This window comes from Drosophila subobscura, chromosome U (genome assembly GCF_008121235.1).
Source record: "Drosophila subobscura isolate 14011-0131.10 chromosome U, UCBerk_Dsub_1.0, whole genome shotgun sequence".
Classification (NCBI taxonomy): Eukaryota; Metazoa; Arthropoda; class Insecta; order Diptera; family Drosophilidae; genus Drosophila; species Drosophila subobscura.
Window position 1 is genome coordinate 15,415,771 of NC_048534.1, and position 19,089 is coordinate 15,434,859.

At 46.0% G+C, this 19,089-nt stretch overlaps 5 protein-coding genes across 5 annotated transcripts; all 5 read right to left on the reverse strand.

Moving 5' to 3' along the window:
• Nucleotides 1-2,793: 2,793 nt before the first annotated feature.
• On the reverse strand, nucleotides 2,794-3,582 carry LOC117901314. Its single transcript, XM_034812024.1, has one exon. It carries the CDS (start codon nucleotides 3,523-3,525, stop codon nucleotides 2,794-2,796), a length of 732 nt encoding a protein of 243 aa, XP_034667915.1. The 5' UTR covers nucleotides 3,526-3,582.
• Nucleotides 3,557-4,355, reverse strand: LOC117901906. The gene has a single exon (XM_034812872.1). It carries the CDS (start codon nucleotides 4,347-4,349, stop codon nucleotides 3,567-3,569), a length of 783 nt encoding a protein of 260 aa, XP_034668763.1. The 5' UTR covers nucleotides 4,350-4,355; the 3' UTR covers nucleotides 3,557-3,566.
• Nucleotides 4,356-4,489: 134 nt separating this feature from the next.
• LOC117901315 lies at nucleotides 4,490-5,284 on the reverse strand. Its single transcript, XM_034812025.1, has one exon. The coding sequence runs from the start codon at nucleotides 5,282-5,284 to the stop codon at nucleotides 4,490-4,492; it is 795 nt and encodes a 264-aa protein (XP_034667916.1).
• Nucleotides 5,285-5,357: 73 nt separating this feature from the next.
• LOC117901905 lies at nucleotides 5,358-6,321 on the reverse strand. The gene has a single exon (XM_034812871.1). It carries the CDS (start codon nucleotides 6,244-6,246, stop codon nucleotides 5,371-5,373), a length of 876 nt encoding a protein of 291 aa, XP_034668762.1. The 5' UTR covers nucleotides 6,247-6,321; the 3' UTR covers nucleotides 5,358-5,370.
• Nucleotides 6,322-6,627: 306 nt separating this feature from the next.
• On the reverse strand, nucleotides 6,628-7,350 carry LOC117901316 (casein kinase II subunit beta'-like). Its single transcript, XM_034812026.1, has 2 exons — nucleotides 7,321-7,350; nucleotides 6,628-7,026 (listed from the first exon to the last, which is right to left on the reverse strand). Exons 1-2 carry the CDS (start codon nucleotides 7,348-7,350, stop codon nucleotides 6,628-6,630), a joined length of 429 nt encoding a protein of 142 aa, XP_034667917.1.
• Nucleotides 7,351-19,089: the final 11,739 nt, after the last annotated feature.

The following is a 19,089-nucleotide window of genomic DNA, read 5'->3' on the forward strand; positions in this document are numbered from 1 at the left end:
ACCAATTTGGTACACTCACTTGGAAGCTCGACTTGGAGGCCTCTTCTCGCTCTCTCTCTCGTTGGCTGCCTCTAAAGTTACATCAATCACCATCAACACCATCAGCACTCATCGACATCGACATCGACATCGTAACCAAAATGGCGCGTTTGGGTGTTAATGATGCCGACTTTGAAATTTTACCGACGCGCCCACAAGAGTGAGGTTTTATTTTTTATTTTTTTGCACAAAAAGTAAATAAGGCAAGTGTCGTTTTCAAGTTTTCATCATCATCGTCATCATCACCGACGTCGTCGTCAGCGACGGTTCACATTCGTCATTGGGCAAACAAATGAAGGGGACGCTGACAGATACTTTATGTACATTTTTTTGCCTGCTTGTTGAATGATGTTGAACGATGTGCGAACAAGTTGTAATTATTTCGCATTAAGCCAAGGAACCAAACGAAACGGAATGGAGTGTTGCCATTGGCAGAGCAGAGCCCAAAGATGTCAAAGATGAATGCAACTGGCGAAGGAGACCGAAACTGAGTTGAATAATCACCTCGAAGAATGTCTCGAATGCAACTTTAAATCAAGAACGAGAGTAAGAACCAAAATCAACTGAAATATCGAAAGAGTTTACGCTTAAATCTAAACGAAAAACCAGTCCATAATTCGACCCTGCCATTAGGAAAATTATGTGAAAATTGCACCACCCTCTGGTGGCATTTTGTTGTTTATCTGTAGAGAAATCAAACTGCTGCTGCTGCTGCTGGCACATTTTGTTGCATTTAATTAAGCAAATGCCGCTACCAGTTGATGTTGAGGTTCAAGTTTCCCACGTTACGCACTTCGTAGCCCCCCGTAAAGCCTACCTTCTACCTCCTACCGCCTACCAGAAAGTCGTTAGCAGAATATTGGGACCCCCTCCTCCGGTATGCGTTTCGATTTTCAGATACTTCCGCATTTTGTCACCGGAAAGGTAAATCACGAGCTGACCACGCAACAAGCGGAATTTTTCTTCATAACATTTTCCACCGTTTTATTCCACATTTTGGGGGTGAAAAGCGGCGCAACAGCAACCCCCGAAGGGAGGCGAAATGAGTAACCACCGCGATAGCCAGCCAGCCAGCGAGCGAGTCCTCCCCGCGCGAGCAATTTAATTGCATTCGATATGCGTTTCTGTGTAAATTTCCCACGATTCCCACGATTTTTGTTTTAGATTTAGAAAGGTAAGTAGCTCACGGTCCAGATGCTTTGATAACAACAACGAAAAAAGCTGCTGCAGCTAATGCTGCCAGAGATGATAATGATGATGATGATGATGGTTGGTGGTGGTGGTGGTGTAGGACTGATCATCTCCCCTCCTTCTCCTCGGACTCGTCATCGTTATAATCAACATTTATGGCCGCTGATTGTTTTCGCGACTGACCAGATGAAGGGGTTGGGATTGCCTTTCAATGTTGGGGTGGCTGTGCTTCGTATCTCAAGAAAGATAGATCGCAGACCCTCACTCTGAAAAGGCGTACGTAGTCTGAGATTTGTGTGACTCATAACGAGTTTCCTTTCGCCCCGCTTGGACCTTAAGTGGATGGCATAGCGCATTGCAGCGTATTGTTGTAGCGCCTCAGCGATCCTTTGTCTGCCACAGCTGCCGCTTTGTTCGCTCTTGGACAGTCCAGTCCTCCTTACTCTATCTATAATCCTGTTTCCCGAGTGGCACTTCGCAGGGCCTTCGGTTACGGCGGCTTATCAGAGGGCCAGGCCAGGCCAGAACCAGCGCCAGAGCCAGGAGAGTGGTAAAGGATACTTTATGTAAATTTTATGTTATAGTTACTTTTCCTTACCCCTTCTTGGAGTATTCTTAATCCAGTTTAAATCGATGCGCGAGTATCTTATTAAAGCATCCACAAGGGAGGGCCATCGAAAGGGCCTCTCATGCTCACAACTCTTAGGGCCTCTTAGGGGCCTCTGATCATGCCCTCAATGACTAAATATACACATGGAATATGGTAAATAGGAAGATTCGAACCTTAAACAGAAATTATTACCAAATTTATTGTAATTATGGCCTACCGGTTTGAAGTTCTGTAAGCAAATATTAAATGTAATTTACATAATAGGGCCAGCCTGGGTTGCCTTTGCCCAAAGTATTGACTGTTTACCCTCCACGCAGTTCATCAATTTTGCACTGCTGCTGAATCAGCTGTTCCGCCAAAAGACAAAGAGCCTTCCCACACGTTGCACTGGCATTTCATTTGTTTATTCGTTTATTTACTTATGTCACCTTACGACTCCTCCCCCTTTGTCCGTGCACCACTGGGTGGCGCATGCCACAAAACTCCGTTCGAGTGCACAAGACAATGGGTAAGGAATTTCGCTACAAAATCAAACAATAAGAAGATTTTCAATAATATAATAAATGCATCAACAAGCCAAATGGAAAGTGGATCTGCATCTTGTAGATCAATCACAATATGTAGGAATATGCAGGATGTTTCTAGGTAATTTTTGTAAGGGATCACCCTTCGTTTAATGGGAAAATAAACATAATGACCCCGTCATATCACATTGATTGACTCTACATCAATGAGAGGCAATGACTTCTTCTGAAAATATTAATTATATATCATCCACAATAAGTAATAGGACGAGGAGAATTACTAGGACCTAATTTGGTGTTTTAGATTCAAAAAATATTCTTCGATTTCTAATATAAACATATGTTGTTTATAACATATAAATGTTCAAAATGTACATCAAACAATTTACATAAAAGCTCAGAGGAATAATAATAATTTATTGAAGCAATTTAATAAGTTTCATTAATCATAGAGGTACATTCCATATCGTTGGAATACTCATAGGACAGGGCCAGGACACGCTCTTGGAGTATCATGTAGCAGAAAAAGATGATGACACTCAGGAAGAGATACTCGTGCTTCGGCACATTGAACTGGCGATCGTGCACTATGGTGGCCGTATAAATAACCATCGAAATGGCAAAAATGGCAAAGAAATTCCGTACGGCAACCTCGATGGCCTCGGCACCCGTGATGTAGGCATTGAAGAAGAATATGAACAACATTATGTTGGCCGTGGCCACAAGGACGCTGAGCACCAGATCGCCCGGTACAATATACATGGGAAAGTAGGCACCCCAAAAGATGGAGCAGAACATGATGGACACAACAATGACCAGAGCATAGAAGTCAGCCAAATGATTCTGAATGAATGACTGCTCAAAGCCGATGTACCACGTCGAGGTCTCCACAATGCCCACTATCAGAGCTATATTGATGGGAAACTTTCGTCCAAACTCGGTCCATGCGAGCGTGGCAATGGCAAAGAAGGTGCACGCCAGCCACCAGCCATAGCGATCTGCGGTTAGCTTTTCCACACGAAAATCTAATGCTGCGATGACTATCCATTGGACGAGGCCAATCAATGCGAACATAAATCCCAGTCCATAGATGCGAGTCGTGTAGGTGATCAGCTCATCGTGCGGCATCCCATAAACCTGTGTAGTAACTCTCTTTTCCATAATTCTCTGGCTTTACTTTTTTGTTGGGTATATTTTGAGATTTATTCCATGACTACCTGATCTATGTAGAAGTCAAAGTAGTACTTAAAGGCACACAGGCAGAGCAACATAATGATAAAGTGTGTGTAGATGGCGAGGGCGCAGACCAGAGTGTCGGCAATGGGCGTGAACTTGAGACGTCCGTTAATGTACTGCGAGTTGAAGGGTATCATCATGAGCACCAGAGTGAATATAACTATGCAGAACACAAGTCGGTAAATGGGATCAACCATCATGAGCAGCAGTAGGCCGTCCACCAAGAGTGTGATGAGGCACACCAGCAGCACGCAGCCCGTGCAAACAGTGTTGGGCAACACCACCTGCGGGCAATAGGCGCCGCAAACATGAAGCACAGCCAGCACTACACTCGCAGTCAGAAGAGCCACCAGAAACGTCTCAATGCTGATCAGGTACAGGAAGTAGCTGCCGAACATAGTCAGGAGCAACACCACGAGCAGCACCAGTATCCAGTTGCAGGGAGGAGTGTATCGCGTCTGTGGAAAACATGCCAGCATCGCCTGGCAAAAGAAGGCCATGAAGAGCCAAATGTAAAAGGGAATATTCCACAAGCTGGTGAACTTATAATCCACGGCCTCTATAATGGTCCAAGGTGTCACCGTCACCAGACAAAAGGCCACCGCAAGGCAGTACACATTCCGTCGAAACACTTTCAAGACGGACTTATCGATGATAACCACAATCTCATCGTCTGGAAGACCCTCTCGTCTGGCGATTTGGCGCCAATTTTGTGGGTGAAATTCATTTCGATTTGATATATTTTGCATCCTGCTGCTGCTTTAAATGTTTATAAACTCCGAATTTGGTGTTGACAATAAAGTGCTCGACGGACTGGATCCAGAGAAAAGTCTGAAAGCTATTTATCAATTGATTCAGTCACAGAAAACCCATCCACAGAGGGGCATCTTCATCTAACTATATAAATCTCTGTTGTCGCTGCAGTTGTCACTGTTTCATGACGATCCGTAGCCACTGTAAAGTACAGCAGGCAGCAGAAGAACATCACCGATGAGAGGTAGAGCGTCAGAATGCTGACCATCTGATGTAGGCGAGGCACCACCTGAAAGTACTCCATGCGGCCGTGACAGAACTGCGCCTGTATCGGTATGGCCACAATCAGCATGACGAACAGAACACTGACAAAGGCGTCCAGCACCTTGATGCTGCCCGTGGACAGCTGTACGATGCCCAGCACGATGAGAGCCACGGTCATGGCCATCATAAAGCCACTGGAGACAACTCCGCCGGGCAGGAATTCGACCGGACACTTGGCACCCGAAAAGTTAAGCACCAGAACCAGCACCACAGACAGTGCGAGCAGCAAGAGCAGCGTCAGCACGCTAAAGTTGTGCAACACACAACAAACGGCCAGTGTTGTACAGAGCCACACAACCAAGGCCCACATCCAGTTGCAGAGTGCCACGTGGGCGATCATGGGCACACAGTGGAGCAGCATCATCACGAGGTAAACGATAATGACGAGTATGTAGGGTGGAAATGGCATGTGCCTGTAGATGTACTTTCCATCGGTGCTGGCCACCACAATCCACACGAGCACGGAGACGGCTATCATGGGTACGCCGTAGTTGTAGAGATTATCAATGAACTTGGTCAGGGCATCCTCCTCCTCAGAGCGGTACAGACTGGTCCGGCGTCTCGGGGAACGTTGCGTGCGTAAATTCTCTTCGATCTCTGCGGACATTTGAATACAGCTTGCAGGTTTCTCTTTGACAATAAGAACAGAGACTGCTAGAAGAGTGATATCTCTGGGCTTTGTTTATTTCCGCATCAGTTCTCGTGTATCCACATCAGATAATAAATGGACACAAAAAACATTAGGGCGTGCACATAAACCGTAGTGGCACAGTAGACAAACTCGTGTGACGGCAGATTGAAGCGTCTGCCATGCACGATCTCTGCATGATAGATGCTGCCGGGCACTAGCACGGCACACAGCAACGAAAAGTATATGGTGTGATATAGAGGATCATCGGTGGCCATGTACAGCGATATCACAATGACACACGACACCGTGAAGAGTATGAGGGATATGCACATTGTGATCTCCCCGGGCAGCAGGCACATGGGCAGCCAGGTGCCCAGCGAGTAGCAAAAAAAGAGCACTGTGAGGCAAACAATCCACGCCAGGCACACGGTCTTCAGGGTGCGCTCCACCAGCACCAGGCCCACACCCATGGCGGAGAGCTCCACAAAGAGCCAGGCCACAATCCAGCTGAACCAATGGCTCCTGCGCAGCCGCACGCAAAAGCTGAGCACAAAGAGCGTCAAGAAGGCCACCAGCAGGCACAGGAATCCGGCCAGCACATAGTTCACATTCGGCTTGAGGGTCTCCGCGATGAGCATCAAGTGAAAGGATGCGACAAACACAAACATTCCAGCCGTCATGTAGCAGCGCCGCATAAACTTTTCCACTTTTCGAGGCTCATTCTCCTCGATGGCCGTCTCTTGGTTGTTGGCTGGAAACTGAACCTGTCTGTTGGGCAGTGGCGCCATGGACTGGTTGTTCCGCTGACCCTGCTCCGCCTGTCGTCGATTCAGACAACTCTGCTGAGGCTGTGGCACGGGCGATGGAAAGTGATGCAGATGGTGGAGGCCAATGGGCCTCAATGCCACCCCGTAGCGTCTCGGACTGGCTCTACGCATTTTCCTTTGGGGATGTAACCAAAAACACACAATTTTGACACTTAAAGCAGAGTTCCTACTCCGAAACGTTATCCGAATGGAATGGCAGGTTCTTGACATACATAGTCCTATTAATATCCAAATTTATGTGAGCGGAACAGCAAAGCAAAGTTCCTTTTTACTGTAGATAACAAAATTTGCATCAGTTTTAGCCAAATATTTAATTTATTTCAAAAATATTTCATCTAGCTGGCCATGAGCTAGAAATCATCTACGAGTATTCTCCCAAATTCGACCTTCACATTGTAAAATTTCAAAATTTTGTAAGCGGAACAGCAAAGCAATCGCCTTGAGTAGCTCCGTGTTGGCTTGGGGAGCAGATCTTGATGTGTGGACCTCCCTTCACATGGGGCAGAAGAGACGCACCATTTCGTTGCCAGGTGTGTCGCTCATGCCAATGGGAAGGACGTTCCGCCACCGACAGAAGACGCCTGAACAAGTCCCAAAATTGCAGTTTTGGAACTTCTTGTACATCAGCTCGATGCCGCGACCGGTGAGAATGAAGCGGGCGTGGATCCGCCCGCAGAGCTTCCCGGCCTCCACATCGGCGTCGGTTCCAGCATCGGACTCGGACTTCTCGTTGAAGATGACATCAAGGCTCCTGCGATAATTCTTTTCCTCCATGTCCAGGAATAAAAGATTGAACTTGTCTCTCACGAACTCCTCGGCCACCAATACGAAGAACTCGTTGCGGCGCTGCTTGCTGAACAAACGGACCCAACTGGTCTCCTCCAAATCAGACTTTTGTTGGACACATTTTCGGAAATAAATTTGGGGAGCAGGAAACTTCAACTGTAATTTTGCGTTTGGATTTGTCTAGCCTTGCTGTGTGGAGTGTTTTCAGCAGGACTACTAGATGATGTGTGACTGGTTTTCGTTTGAATGGTAACGAATTTTAGAGTTTCATTTAAAATATATTCAGCAGATCTATAAAAATGCCTGTAAAATATATTTCTTATCAGCGATCTCTTAACTTTCCCCGCTGTTTGCCAGCTTAGAGCATAAATATTGAACCACAGACACACAGACTCGTACTCGCACATTTTCCGTAAAGCTAAGCCCCATTGTCCGTACGGGCGGAAAACCCAGCGAGGCATGCAGAAATCGAGGCCGCGCACAAAGGAGGAGGGAGGGTATGGAAAGGAACGGAACGGAAAATGCTAAGTAGCTGGGTAGCTGCGATCAAAGCCAACAGAGAATCGGAAGCCACAAAGGATGCTGCTGCTGCTGCTGCTGCTGCTCCTAACTCCATTGCTCTGCGTTCCCCTTCCCTTTGCTGACATTGTTTGTTGTTGTTTGGCCTGATCGCTTGAGTGACACGCAAAGGATACAAGGATACAGCAGAGAGAGAGAAAAAAAAAAAGAAGGCATCACTGAGATACATTTACGAGCCGCATCTGCGGCCTCGATCACGATCCCGATTGCAAGGGCTTTGTTCATAAAATGACTCAATCTCAATCAGCTGGCTACGCTGCTGCTTATCCCCTGGATCCCTGAGCTAAAGACATGCAAATGTCTGCTCGTCTGGCAGCTGTCCCCTGAATGCAATAGATATGGCTACTATCCAGCTGAAGGGGTTACCCCTTGACTTGCCAATCAAATTGTTAAATTTCTTCCTGCCGCCACTTCTCATGATTGGTCTTGATTGGATTATTGATCTACAGAGAGCATACTGGGTGCTAAATGTAGGGATAAATGCACAATTCAGTGGATTTTCTATATCCCTTTTCTGTGTAGAAAGTTGCAGCTTGGACCCTAGTTATTGTTTGTCTGAAGTGTTTGCCATTTCATTTTTATTTCTTTGAAAATATAGACCAATGTGGTGCCAATAAGTAAACCAATCTGATGGAGTTCCCTTGCAGTAAATTATAGTTCAAATATCAGCAATGACATTCCTCTAGAACTTTTACAAATAAATAAAGAAGAGGCCCCGAAAGTGAAAGCGTTGGCAAGTGCCTGACAACGACATGCAATCGAATGCACTGAAGCAGAGGCACGGGACAGAGACACACACACGCACGCACGCACGCAGATGTCCCACATGCAAGAAAACTAACGGCAGTGACCGCCTCTCGTCTCGCCCTCGCACTCGCTCTCGCCTCCTCTCCCCAACATCCCCATCCATCCGCTGGCAGGCAGGCAGCGCCCTAACTCTATTTGGGAATTTTGCATGCCGCAAAAAGCACAAGCCAAAAAGCTCACAGAAGCGTAACGAGAACGAGAACAGAGAACAGCGAAGAGGAGGAGGAGATGGAGAAGTAGTAGGGGTACGGCATCCCACTGTCATCCGTGGGTCAGTGGAGAAGACAGACAGACAGACAGACGAACGGACAGGCATACATACAGGTTGTCTCGTTCTACGTGCTTTTGGGTGTACGATTTATAATATTCTATTAGTTCCACGACCCGAGCTCGAGCCCGAGCAGCAGCAGCAGCAGCGAGAATCGAGCGAGCGGACCCAGCCCCGTCACTGGCACTGGCTGACTGACTGTTGTGTGTGGCAGCGCAGTTAGCGCAGATAATACATCCGTTTCCGGTTAAGCCCATATTTTTGTGTCATTTAGTGTGTGGATTGAGGGGGGAGCGGTGCAGAGGCAAGTGCCTAGACAGCATGTGGGAGTGGAACAGACAGCTACAGATGCTGATGGCTAGACACAGACACGGAGCACAGGGCACAGCCAGAGAGACCCTCTGCCCACAATGCTGCTGACATGTGCCGGTCTAACGAGGGGGAGGGAGAGTTGGGCGGGGCCTGTGCCGGGGAGTGGGGCTGCGCCATCAAGTGATGCGACAAGTGCAGCAGACGCTGGAGCGGAATCGTCAACGCTTCCGCATATTTCTCATTTCCACAATTAAACATTGTAGAGGGCTCCAAGGGTTGCTCCCCCACATGCCTGGATAGGGGTTGGACTTGTTGTTGGCCAACTGCTTCTTAGATAAATCAAAGCCCAAGCAATTAATAATGCAATTTTCGGGGGAGCAGCGGCTCCGCGGGGCTCACTGCATTTGCCTCAACCCGAAACGGAAACTCAAATGGAGCTTGCATCTGTTGGTGAGTGGTGGAGGGGGAGGAGGAAAGTCGTGTAATTATGTCCAACTCCCTCCCCCTCAGCCCAAACAAAAACGGAAGTTCTGCATGACTTTCTCTGGCATTTCCCTTATCTCTCGCTCTGGCCTGCGGTGACTGCCTGTTAATGAGCCAGCCCCTGCACACCGCTCCACTCCCCACTGTTCACTGTCCCCTAGCTGCTGTTATTTATGAGTTATTGTATAACACCTTCTGATTCGGCAACTTCTGCTGCTGCTTCTGTTTTACTCTCTTCCTAGATCGTCAGCACAATAAAAAACGAACTCCCCGAGTATCTAAATAAATGAATAATCGAAGGGGAAAGCTGTTTAAACACAGACACACCCACTGTACGGTGCAGATGTCTTTCCAAAAATACATTTAATAATTTTTAACAATTGTTTACAACGCGTGAAATGCCACCTGCTGCCGTGTAAATGCGGGAAATGCATTCAAAAAGTATACCCAAAAAATTCCTACAGATTTTTACTGTGCACTTAAAGCCTCCGATCTGGGGTCAGGGTGCTCTAATTAGTTCTTTGAGTACTAGTACCATCCACAGTTAACAATGTGCAACATGCTTTACCACTCACTTCCACCCCTGTCCGACACGGCGTTACTAATTATTGTACATATAATTGTGCTAATGTTAATTTGTTACAAGTTTCCGGATTTTCGCTTGCTAATTTATTTTTACAACACTTTTTGTTTTTTATTAGTGGCATATTTTTCATGCCAACTGTCTCTGGTTGGGCGAGTTGGGGGGAACTTCCTCTTCAATTGTTGAATAAATCTACTTTTGGTGGCCATAAATTTGCAGGTTTTTTATATCCATAGTACAACGTAGATTATCAGCAGTGGATGAGTTTTCCGCTCTCTTGATGAAAATACTTATTAAAAATTAAACATTAAATTTATTTTAAAATGCAAATTTTGCATTATCTCCCATCTAAACATCCATTTACGAATCAATTACTATCACTTTCCTAGGGGGGCTCCCACACTGACCCACTGAGAAATCCCACACACAAAATCGCACAACGCCCGGAGCCCCTCCGACGATCTATGGTCTCATTGTTGGACCTTCTTTTGTTTGTTTCGGTTCTCTGGGTGAATGATATCTCTTGTGGGTGTTTGAATTTATGAACAGTTTATGGCCTTTTATTTTTGCAACTCGTTCAAGAGAGGAGCCGTAGAACGGGGGAACATGTCTTGAATTTTTGATTGATTTTTCGACTGTTTATAATATTTATTTATTTATTTGTATATTTTTGATGGCATTTCAAAATGTTGAAATAAACACGTTGTATTGCCGCTGTTAATGGCCGCATAAATTGTTGTCAGATATGGCTAATAAATATGTGTGAGTGTACAAATATGCTTTTTGATTCCATATACTTTTTGCCCCCCGCCACCACCCCTCCAATTGTTTATTCATCGTACACACATTTGTCGCTATTTGTCCGCCGCACGTGCCAACAATTTTCGATACAGGGCACAGCGGCAGACGGTGGTCTAATGCGTGCATTAGTGTGTCCATTAATCGAAAACTACGAAAAAATACCTAACTTAAAGGTTAAAAGCTTCGTCCCGACGTCACGATGGTGCTGGCCGGGAGGAAGACCCCACAACACCCGACGTTGGCAGGTTGCCAGGTTGTCGTGAAAATGCGCAAGGAAATGCCCTGCCACAGGCAGTCCTTTCATCTCTGTTAGCAGTCGCCTGAATATGACATTGATGGCTCCCCTGGCTGCTAGCTGGAAAAAGGGGTTCCATGAGATCCTAAATTGTTTGCTTTTAGTTGCGTTATTTCCTCACACGTGACCTGCTGGTTGGGTTGGGGAACTAAATTATATTATGGCAGACTCATTAAATGGTGGAATATTTCTTGGATAATGTATTAATGGGTTTAAGTTTGCTAAGAAATTGTGCACCCAATTTTCAGCGAGAAAAACTCTGCACTGATCCTCCTTCCCTTCCTGTACCGTCGCACTGAATCAGTAGTCAATAATTGGACTGGTGGACTGTTGGACTGGGCCGCCTGCATGGCTGCTTGAGCCATGGTTCATTAGAACCCATTAAGGTAAATCAAACAAAGCCCAAGCCGTAGCCGTAGCCGTAGCCGTAGCCGAAGAAGAGTTTCCGAGTTCCAGCTACTCATAAAAATTTCGCGGCCTAAAAATTCAAGTTGAACGAAGCGTACAAAATCATTTCCGACTAAAACTGAACGAAACGGACATGCCGCAGAGTGTGTGGCGTGTGTGGAGTGTGGAGATGGTTATGGAAGGTGGGGGCGCTGGCTGGCAACACTCCATCCACAACTTGGACACCGGACAACTCGGCTCGGCTCGGCTCGGTTCAGAGTGAGCTCAAAATGCGTGACTGCGACTAATGACCCGCACGTGTTCGGGTTACCAGCAGCAGCCTAGCCCTGGCCCTGGGCCCTGGACTACGATGACTATGAGGCTGGGCCCGGGCTGGGTCCGGGGAGAATTGATTACGATCGCTGGACGCATATTAATTGTGGCATGCAGCGGTGGCGTTGGCGAGGAAAAAGGATACCCAAACCAACGCAACAAGGATACCACCTAAGCTCCACTGGAGCCACGCTCGCGCTCGCATATGATTAACAACTTAATGGATTCTCGGATGGAGTTCTCGCTCTGTCTCTCCGCGTGCGTGTTGCTGCAGGTAAACAGCGCATTTGTCGATCGTCTGCAGCCAGCCAGCCACACACAGAGATCGCCGAAAGAGTGTATCCCAAGACTGTGTATCCAAAATTTGTCACACTCTGTAAATCGGTTGGAGATCGCCGAAAGACGACACATACGTCTACATATGTCTATGAGCGATGATCCCTCAGTTGGTTGTGCCTCCACGTAGCGGCATTCGGAAATGTTAATTAGCGTTAATTAAATAATTTATTAACCATCAGATTTGGGAGATTCGAACGTGCAGGGACACACCGTAAGTCACAGTCACAGAAGAATATCTCTCAGAAGAGATTTATGATTATTCTCCGATAAAATCCGCAAATATCACAGCGAACATCAATCTCTGGTGGGTTGGATCTTGATAAGCCTTGAACAAGCGCCAGGCACTCGCAATTCCAAATAAAACTGTAACAGAAGCGGCCCCCGAACAGCTCGAACAGACCGAACAGAGAGCCAACATGACAAACTATAAACGCAATTACCTAGACAAACGGCAGGCAAGGAGGCAAGGCAAGGCAGGGCAAGGCAGAGTCGGCCAACAAAGGCGACTACATGTGCCACACCAAAAGCCAAGAGCTCGCCCCACTACCAAGTTACTCAAGTTACAATGAAATTTGTCTGTGGCAAGTAAACATTGCCACCGCATGCAGCATGCAGCATGCAACAGCAGTTGCGCAGGCGTGCAGAAAATGGAGTTTTTTCGGTAGCAAATGCTGGAGCGGATCCTGGTGGCATGCCGACAGGAAACCCAAAGAAGGCAACAACATCATGATGAGGAATGTGCTGGCCGCACGTCTTTTGCTAATAACCATCATAAATTTTGCAGCGGCAACAAATTGAAATTAAACGAACAGACGAACCAGACGGGGAGTAGCAGCAGCAGCAGTAGACTCCTCCTCTGAGCATAGCAGACCAAGACCGGAGTCGACTCCTGCGCAGCCGCAGAATGCAATCAGAGAGGGATGCCAAAAATAACGAAAAAAGAAGAATCCGACGCTCGACGTGGAAGTTCGTGATTTTCTGTGTGGGTTAAAAAGAAGTGTAACTACTTTGTTGTTGTCATGTAGTTAGCACTTGAAGATTTATCCGCGTGAATTAATTGCGATCTTGTTGCAAAGATTTCGCCTTCGATTCGGCATTCGTATTCTTAACCCATGGCCCACATGTGGCGTCGTTGTCCCTTATCACAAATTTAAACGGTAGCCCAGCTGGTGTCCCTCTGTGGGATCTCTGATCTCTCTCCCCGGCTCTCCGGGCCGGAGCAGTAGCTACTTGTTGGATATACAGAGAATTATGACAATTATGGTGGGGCCATAAATTTCGGACTGAAGTGCGGGCAAGATCAAGCGGCAATGGAACCCTATACGAGTATACCAAAATCACCTACAAGATTATTCATTGGCATTGTCTCGAGCGCATTGCCTCGTAAATCATTCGCTTCCATTTCAATTCCCATTTCTCCAGAGGGTTTTTTACTTCATATTTTCTGATGTGTCACACCCAAGCCATTGAACTGACGAGCGACAGACAACATTATTAGGCATCCAGCGATCAACGATCAGCGATCAGCGATCGCCGATGGACGATCTACGGATCGACACTTGGTGACATTATGGATTATGGATTATGGCGCTCGCGTGCTGTTTATGTATGCCAGTCGCCAATAATTTCACGCTACGTGGCAAACGATCTGCGATGTGCAGCGATCACCGATCACCGATCCTCCATCGAACATTCATCAGCATGCAACGCATCATCATCTTACCCCCCCATCATGATGATCACTTCAGCTGCTTGGGTTCTGCCCCGGCTGCTGATCAATCAACGCCTTAAAAAGCCAACTGCAGTCGACCAACCCAGACCCCAATTGGAGGCCCATTCCATACCAGTTTCTTATTACCAAGTTCCAGCTCCAGCCCCAGCTCCAGTCGACTGCCTCACATTTGGCAAATACATTTTCGCGCATTTCGCGACGTTTACAAATTGCCGCCATTAATTAGGCAAAAAACGCACGCACCGCCAACGCTTCGAGCTGCCCCCAAAACCCCTACGAGAGTCGTCGCCGCCGTGTAGGCGAGAGCCCACGAAAAAAAGAGGGCTACAAAAAATTGCCTCAGACCTGAGACTGGGACTCACATAATAATCAGCGGGTGGACAGCAACCAGGATTGGATTCGATTGGATTGGTGCTTTGGCATGCGTTCGAAATTAATTACCCCTCAACATTCTTGGTCTTGGTGCTGGTTCTGGGTGCCGGTTCTTGGTGTGTGCTCTCGCTCTCGCTCTCGTGTGTTGCTGGTGTTGCCGGTTTTCCTGCTGCTGCTGTTGGTGTTTGCTAATTAAGTTGTTTGCGCTCTTGAGTTATTGAACCGAGGGCTTGCCTATCCTACTGGCCCTGGGTGGAGGCGCGGAGCACTCGTTTCTGATTTGGGACTGCTGTCTGCTACCCGAATACTCGTACGTGCCGCAATGCAGTCCACAGGGGAAGTGCAGGAATTATGATGAATAATTTTTAGAATCGAGAATCGAGTTCCATAGCCATATATAATATAGTTTTGGTATTTAATGCATCAAAGCCAGAGAAAAAAAGTTGCTTAATTAATTTTTCTAAACATTATTTTTAATTTTTATAATTGCAAAATATTTATATTTGCAAAAATTTGATTGATAACCGAATATTTATTTTGATTTTTCCAAAGCCACTTTTCTTTGAATTTCTATGGAAATAAAAACAAAAGCTGAACGGTTTCAATGTTGGAAAATGCGCCTAAGCCCATATTTGGCATTCCCCGGATTTCACAGTTGTTCTTTAATTTAAATAAATTATTTTCACTGGATAGCAGGTAGCGCTCCAACTACACATCTGTCACGGCTACTTCCTTCTACCGCCAGCAGCCCCACCTCGCTGTCAAACGCTTGACTGAGTTGTCAACCTGCCTGCCACTGCCACTGCCGCTGCAGCGTGTGTGTGTGTGTGTGTGTGTGTGTGTTGCACTGTCAACTCTGCCCAAGAGTTGTTGCATTTGCTAGTCCACTGGCGCTTGAATTGGGCCTCGCGTGCTGCACCTGTAGATGCAGATATGTAGAACTGGAGTTGGAGTCAGAGTTGGACTGGGCTCACTGGGCCGTGGACCATCATCATGGTCATATCATCATCAACAAACCAGCCACAACGATCCAGAAATTAAAGATGCACTTTGGCTGTCAACGTGTTGTGCCTCGCCTGCCAGTTACGGCCTGATGTCGTCATTTGTTTTAACCTTTTGTCCGGCTTCGAATCTAATTCCGAAACAGAGACCACAGACGACAGACGACAGACGTCTCATATAATTAGTCTCTCCAAATAAATCAGTCGGCCTTCCGATTCGTTGTGGGGTGGAGGGGAAATGCATTCGAAGAGGTTCTCCTACAGGTCGGTGTCGCTCGGGGCAGCACTTGATTTGTTTTTGGGTTTATTTCGGTTTGACTACGTCATTTGGGGTTTGTTTTTTTTGTGTGTGTTTTTGTGTGTTATCTCCCGCTTGTCGCTCAGGTGATTTAAGTGGTTTTCTCCTCGGGATCTCCGTGATCTCTCTGACCACAATTTGATGTCTCAATTTCCACAGAGTGGAACAGAATTGGAATTTGTTTACCAATGTTTTATTTCGGAATCGTTCTGCATACACTTTCCCCCTTTTCCACGAGCGGCGCTTTCATTTCATTTCGTTTTGATTTGAATTTAAATTTGTAACTCTAGAATTGGTTTTCTATTAAGTGCAGCCTCGTGTTCCTGTACAGTCATGGGCTATCCGATGGGATAAGATAATCTGCTTTTAAAAGCTTGTAAAATGTGCGTGTAACCTGTCCGGGTGGATGTCTCTTCCACTCGTAAGTGGCAGAGACTGAAGCGAGGTGAGGGATCGAGGGAGCGGCAAACATCCACGACGGCAACGGGTGGAGCGAAGCGACAAACATTATGGAAGGCATTCAGAAGAAGCGTGTTATCAATAAGCACATTAATTTGATTAATAACCACCTGCAAATCATTTCCACACTAAACCCCACACAAAAGAACTTCACCCCGTGCCCTTTCCATCTTCCAGAAAAACTGATAAAAAAAAATGGAATCTCTCGCACTCCCCCCCCTAAGTAGCAAAAATGTCAGCAACAAATGCTGATGATGCTGCTGATGTTCCTTCGTTTGTGCGGGAGCAGAGAAATGCCATTACAGGGCATCCACAGAGGAAAAAGATGACGAAGAAGAAGCGGCAGTGTGGCAGCATCCACTGAAGAGTTGAAGCAGCGGCAGTGGCTGTGGCAGTGGCAGCAGCCACATCAATTTACGCATCGACTTGGAGGGCAACCCTTTTTTCTCCATTGCTGCTTTCATACATAAATCGCTATCTTTATGGAATTTTTATGGGCAATCTCCTTGCAGGCATTCCCACACCTCACACACCCCCGGCCACGACACAAGCCACAACCACAGCCACACACACTCTCTCGGCTAATACATGGCTTCCGCTGGTGGTGGTGCTCCAACCACCAAATCAGGCGCAAAGGTGCACGCGACACTTGCGCATCATCATTATGTGGGATGAACCGACATCGAGAAGGTGAGAAGGTGAGAAGAGACAGGACCAGAGGGTTGTGGCTTGCCTTTGGACTCGGCTTTGGGTCTGGGTTTGCTTCTGGGTCTTGGGCGTGGGTCCAGGTTAAGTGGTGGGGTTGCCAAATAAAATTTCCTGTCTCTACATGCTACTGTGCCTGCTGCTGGCAGTGCAATTTGTTTTGATAACACACAAAAACCAATCCACAGAGCACAGCACACATTTCTGGCAGTTCAGAGTTCAGAGCGTGGGGTTGAGATATTGAGAGATGGAGAGGAAGGCGGGAAAGATGACGGGGGGAAGTCCTTAACCAGTTAATCGGTTGGGAAAACTTTCTTACCTTAACATTAACTTCTTTTAAATACGACAAAAACTTTCAGAGGATATTCCCTTTGGCAGCTAAGATTCCTCAAGATATTGGACAGGTTTATCCTTTTGAAAAGATTCTATTAATGGTCAGAATATAAATATCTCTCTTAATGGCTCCCCTGAATGCTACTACTCCTTCAATTTCAATCCCAAACTCGGATAATCCTGCCCGAAAGTATTTATCAAAATTGCTGTCTCTGTCCCCTTCCAACTCCAACTCCTAACAGTTGTTCATTTCCACACACCCTCACAACAACACGAACTGGATGAGACTGTCAAAACAAATATGAAACCAAAAATGTCAAAGGTCCCGTGGCCCCTCGCAACCTGCCAGACCAGACACTCGGTCTCTGCTCTGCCACACACAAGCCCACACGCTAATTGGTTAATGCAAACAAGTAGCACAACACGTCCGATGATCGAAGGGCCCAGTACGAGTAGATGTCGCACCGCAAAAGGGAATGTTTCAAATTTCAAGTGTGTTGACGCGACACTGAGACAACAACCATCGAAGAACCATGAAAAAATAAACAGACAACAGACGACACACTGAACAAATACTTCAATTAATAAACAGACACGCGTCCATCGATAAATAAGTATGTATGCTCACACACACACCACACACACCACACACACGCACACACAATGTGTTACTTACTACTCACTGGTAACCCCAGACCCCAGACAGGGTCGCTTCTGCGTAATGGCCAGGGAATGGACGGAACGGACAGCCTCTGGTGGTCGTGTAACCAAACACCGTTACACGGGACAGGACAGCGTCGACAACCAGATAAAAGCCTGCCAAGAGCATGAGCAGACAAGGACTTAAGACCTGATGTCTGATCTGAGCACTACTAAACGTCCATGGCAGAGTGGTTCAGGAGTGGTGCGAAGTGTACATGTAATATTGGATTATTGATTAATCATTTGGGAATACGCATATCAAAGAGATATGCGAAATGGCAAAGAAATCATGCAAAAAGTCAACCATCAAATCTAGGCTGTCTTTATTTTACTCTTCTCTTTTGTTGCCAATGATTTTAGTTTAACGATTGCAGATACTCCAACTGCGAGTCATGTGTAATATTAATAAATTGGCTCACCTTTTTATCTGTTTTAGAATAGATATAATAATCGCTCACCAAAATAACACGTGCAACCAATTTCCATTCCAATAAATTATACAATTTTAAATCGTTGTCTGAAATTTAGAAACAATCCGAAAATCCACCCAATAGCAAAGGCAGACTACTATCAAACCCATGGCTATTATTGGAAAATAAACATATAATGCTTAAAGACCCATGAGTGATGATTTATCTATTGATTTCTTCAAGTATTTGGTTCCTCCAATATGTTTAACAAATCGATTAATACTTTTGCCCATAGGGGGTATAGATGGCAGATGGTCTAAGCTTAGATATTTCCACTTCTTCGTAACTAACTTTTGAAAGCAGGCTCTCCATTCACAATTGTTGTCAGCCAAACAACTTCTTTAAGTAGAATTTATGTGACAACACAAATGGTGAGGTGAGTGGCGAGAGTTGGGAGTAGCCAGCGAAAGATTTCTCAGTCAGTCCTCTCTCTGGTTAGGAACCTGTCTGCGGATTAAGATTTTATACAAATTGTATTGTTTATCTTGGGCATCATTTGCGAGTCATTAAGTAACAGTTAAATTTAAATATTTAACTTTAGGGACTGAAGAAAAATATGCTGCAAAATGTTCTCTATGAACATCTTTCTGGTTCGATCATTCATAAAAGCGTTGCTCCAGTTGCCCATACCATTCCGAAGAGGCTCCTCCATTAAGTTTGGCTTATAAAAATCTGATACTGGCTGATATTTCTAATGCAGATAAGTCCGGGAACTGTCTCTCTCTCCTCGGCTTTTGTGGCTTGTCACAAATCATTAGCGTAAAGTGTTGATTTTGCATAAATTTTGATCGCTTTCCTATGGCTTGTGTTTTATTTGCGAAGCAAGTCTTGGAGACAAGACCCGTGCGTGTGTTTTATGCTAATGACAGCTGGGATATATATAGATAAGTTATCGTATTTCGCACTAAT